Genomic DNA, 4,590 nt, shown 5'->3' with positions numbered 1-4,590 from the left:
TTCTTTCTTCCTTTCTTTCTTTCTTTCTTTCTTTCTTTCTTTCTTTCTTTCTTTCTTTCTTTCTTTCTTTCTTTCTTTCTTTGTCGGAGGCATCCTTTAATGGGGCGGGGCACAAGACAGCAGACTTCCATCCAGGAGCCACAAAAGCCAGCATGACACGGCAGGCTTTTCTGTAGCAATAGTCAAGAGATGGCACAGGTGAAGAAGGGTTGGGTACTCAACTATTCAGCTCCGGGGAGCTCTGCCATGCCCTGCTGCTAGTATTTATTACAGACTAGCTCAGGCATGAAAAATGAGCCAAAGTCCAGAGGCAGGAGCCCACACAACAGCATGGAAGGTGACTCGTGTGAGGCTGTCAATGAGGGAATCCCGCATGCTGGTGGCGATGGTACTAGGCTTGGCCTCATTTGGCTTGAAGACGCTCTCCACCACTGACAGCTTTGTGCTGGTTGTGTCCAGACCACAGAAAGCACACCAATCATTCACTACCATCCCAGCAGCAATCACCTCGCTCCCTCGGTTCACAGTGCCTGCCACAAGGGGAACCTGAAGAAGAGAGGACAGCTCGTCCTGGTCCTCGATTGAAGTCTTAGGGTGCACCAGACCTCTTTGATTACTGAAGACACAGTAGCTTCCTACTAACACCTGGTCAGTTTTTCAAATCATGCAAAAGGCTTTCCTATGCAGGTTCAAAATACATGGAATTATATTGCATAATGAATACTTATTCTATCTTTAGTTACTGAGGTTTTTACATTTTGACTCCTTCATATCCTTTGTTTTTATGTGAAGACCTGTTATAATAGCTTGTGCTTCTATTGAATTACAACCATATCACTGGTAAAATATTTCACCTTTCCCCTTTTATCCACAGATGTTTCCTCTGTCATACCTGATAAGCTTTTGCACCCTGATAGGCCTCTCTACTGATGCAGCAATTCAAATTAAACCAAATCAGACTGAATTGGAAAAGCTCAGGTGATTCCTGGCCCCTCATAGAGGAGTTGGGGATGAGAGACCAGAAGAACCACTTCTCTGTTTTCTGGGATGCAGCTTATATACCATGTGGGAGTGCTCGTGAGCCTCTCTAGGGAGGAGCTGTGTTTGGCAGGCTTTGAAGGGACAGGTTTAGGGAGGAGCTATGTTTGGCAGGCTTTGAAGGGTAGGTTTAGGGAAAGAGATAGTGGAGGGGAGTTCAGGTGGATCTTCCATCAGAACATTCCAGGCTCTTTGAGTATAGGGATACCAGGGTGCCAGGGGTTGAGGTGGAGCTCCCACCCAATAAATACTCAATACTGGACTGAATCAGAGTAACTGTGATTGTAGGGTAACAGGTCAGTGGAAAACCACCTTGCCCTGGCCTGACCCCAAGTTCTGAGCCTTGTAAATTCCCTCCCCAATGGTTCAGTGTTACCAGCAAAGCAATACTTCCTGCCCTTCTGTACTTTTCTTCTGGCTTATTGCACATGCTCTGAAAACCCTATAAAAGCCTGCCCCTCTGCCTATCCCACTACTGTTTCTCTTCCTGTTCAGAGATAGCAACTATTCTGGGTTTCTCCCTAATAAATCTCTTGTGTGAGGTTTATTGCATGATGTGACTTTGTGGTATTCTTTCGCTTCCAACTGCTGAGATCCTCTTGTGCCATAAAAAGTGATCACTCATACAAGATGCTCATAAGATCAAGCCTGTTCACATTCCCTCAAGGCTCTTGACACTTTTGAGGGCCCCATCAGCCCATCAGTCTTTATGAGATCCTGAGGAGGCTCTTCTTCCCATTTGATGTTGTTCAAGAGGTAAAAGCAAAATGCTGAAGAGAGACCCATCCTTGCTGGTCTTTGGGTGATATTCGGAGGCTCAGCTTTTCTTAAGCTATCCATATTATCTCTTGAACTATGCATGCTATAGGCCAGAATCTCCAGTGTTGTAGACACCCTTAAAGTATCCAGGTAAACTCACAGCTGTATAGTCACTTCCAATTTACTCTGCTCCCATAAGAGGCCTTGGCAAATCATTAGTTCACCAACTTGGGTTTGGATAGACTTCTTTGATTTTTGTGCCCTCTCTCTCTAGGATGAATAGGCCTTTCTTTCTGTCTTGACCTGAGTAAAATCTCCGAGATTTACATGGTGGAAGGAAAGATTCAACTCCTACATGTTTCCCTATGACTTCTACATCTGTGCTGTGGCATACATGCTACTCCTAATAACTGTAATAAAAAATTAAAGAAAGAAATGACATAGGGTGATACATGCAGAAATGTAACAGGAGGGGCAGAACACAATATAGGGATCCCCTGGTTCATATAAAAATCTTTGGATTTTATCTTTTGTGTGGTATAAAATCATATTAGCCCTCCCCACACCTGGCTTCATTTTATTTAACAGTGTTACTCTGGTACATTGAAACAGGCTAAATAGGAGACAATTCTAAAATCAAGGAAACCATTGAGGCTTCTATCACAATACAAGTATGAGCTGATGGGTTTGTCTGATAACACTATGGCTGTGATAAAAGTCCATCAGATTCTGTATATGTTTTGAGGCTAATGAATCATATTTAATTATCAATTGGATAGGAATATCCAGATAAGGAGATAAGTGGGAAAAAATGATTCTGATGTTAATGTCTGAGCAACTTTAAGAATAGGGCTTCCATTTACTGAGATGAAGATCACCAAAGGAAAAGTGAGTTTTTATGAGAAAACCCATGTGTTTATTTGTGGATTTATGAGATTTGTTATGATAGTATTAAAACATCTAAGTAAAGATAGAAAGGGTTTTGGGTAAATGAATAGTATTTGGGGGAGAGCTCTAGAATGAAGAGATTTACATGAGAGCCCTGTATTGAAGATCATTAATATGGAGCTGAATGGAATGAATAGAAAAAAAAGGAGAGAGACTGAGCTTTGGAGGCCACATAACACATTCGAGAAGATGATGAGTAAAGTGGCTAAGCAAACTGACCAGGAGGCAACAAAAAGTGAGGATAGAAACTAAGAGGGAGGGATAAAAATACACACACACACACACACACACACACACACACACACACACACACACACACGAGAGAGAGAGAGAGAGAGAGAGAGAGAGAGAGAGAGAGAGAGAGAGAGAGTTCAAAATGATGTTACTAAATCAAGAGGAAGCTGACACCTGACTACTCACTTTTTAACTCATGTGTCATCATTATCCTAGTCCATTTTCCCAAGTAACTCTAAGCTCTCTTCTACATATTTGTGTCTGTGTTCAAGAAGGTTCTTTGCTGTTGTCCTTCTTGCATTCTGTACTCCCCTGAATGCCAGGATCCTAAAGGAGAGAGTCTGTGTTCTATTTGGTACTGTTTTATCTTTTGCTGATCCACAGTGACCATCAAATGAGTATTTCTTGGAAGATTTTTAATAGTTGAGCTATAACACATGAAACTTTCCTAAGACTTTTAAACCCTAATGCCATAACTTATAAACCCTAATTTTCTTGGGTCAGAAATTTTAATTTTTTTTTCATGAAAGAAGTGCACAAGGACTAATTTCATGTTTATAGGAATTTTTGCTCCCTAGTACTTAGGATAGCATGACTTACCTGTGGTGGAGAGGAAAGTAAAATGACTGCCTTGATCCACTCATGATTGTCTAGTTTAGTTGTTTAGAGGGTTTTTCAATCATGGCATTAATGAAGTAAAGAAGCAGTGATTTGTATATAGATAGAATTATGTGGGTGAAACTTTATAGTCACCCCAACTATGTATGTCCTATTTCTCCTAGTCATTCTGAGGGCTGAGGAAGAACTCAATTTTTTTCTACTTATAACCAATTATGACCAAGTAGTTGGACAATTGGAACAGAGAATGCACAGGGTTGATGAATGAGCCTCTAAATTCACATCCACACAGAGTTTCAGAATAGGTCTCCGTGTAAAATTATGCCTTTTACAGCTTAATAAAGCAAAGTTGAATTCACTCTGGATGACAGTGGGCCCCAAATCCAACCATTTTTTTTCTTTACATGGTGAAGAGAGAACCAAAGAAAAGCTATGTATTGTTGGAGGCAGAGATGCAAGTATAATCTAAAGAGCATGAATAATTGCCAGTGTCCAGAATTCCGAAGGAAAGTATGGACTCATATTCAGAGCGGGGACTAACCCTGTTGACACATTGCTTTCATTTTTCTAAGTTTTAATACTGAGAAAAGAAATTCCTTCCTTTCTTTATCTATCTATCATCTATCTATGTAGATGTAACCAACAGTCTTATTAAATAAGAAACACAGAACCAATGTAAAAGAGAAAGCCGAGAGGTCAGAGCTCAGAGCTAAAATATCACTCTTCCTGCTGCTATGTCCCAGCTTCCCGAAAGAGAGCTATTTCCTTATGTGTCAGTTGTTTCAAAGTCATTCTGCCTTCTTATTGGTTGTAAACCCAAACACGTGACTGCCTCGTCACTGTCTGTATGTACAGCCCTCTAGGTCTTAAAGGCATATGTCTCCAATGCTGGCTGTATCCCTGAACACACAGAGATCTATGGGATTAAAGGTGTGTGCCACTACCGCCATGCTCTTTCTATGGCTCTAATAGCTCTGACCCCCGGGCAACTTT

General features: G+C 41.2%; 1 protein-coding gene across 1 annotated transcript; it reads right to left on the bottom strand.

Annotated features, from left to right (window-relative positions):
• Window positions 1-264: 264 nt before the first annotated feature.
• Window positions 265-657, bottom strand: LOC119087374 (eukaryotic translation initiation factor 6-like; the record flags this gene model as incomplete). The annotated part of the gene is made up of 1 exon (XM_037202332.1): window positions 265-657. A coding segment is annotated over one exon (378 nt), but the record flags the coding sequence as incomplete, so codon positions are not given.
• Window positions 658-4,590: the final 3,933 nt, after the last annotated feature.

Source organism: Peromyscus leucopus, chromosome 2, assembly GCF_004664715.2.
Source record: "Peromyscus leucopus breed LL Stock chromosome 2, UCI_PerLeu_2.1, whole genome shotgun sequence".
Classification (NCBI taxonomy): domain Eukaryota; kingdom Metazoa; phylum Chordata; class Mammalia; order Rodentia; family Cricetidae; genus Peromyscus; species Peromyscus leucopus.
Note: the sequence above shows the minus strand (reverse complement) of the source record. Positions and strands in the feature narration are given on the sequence as shown.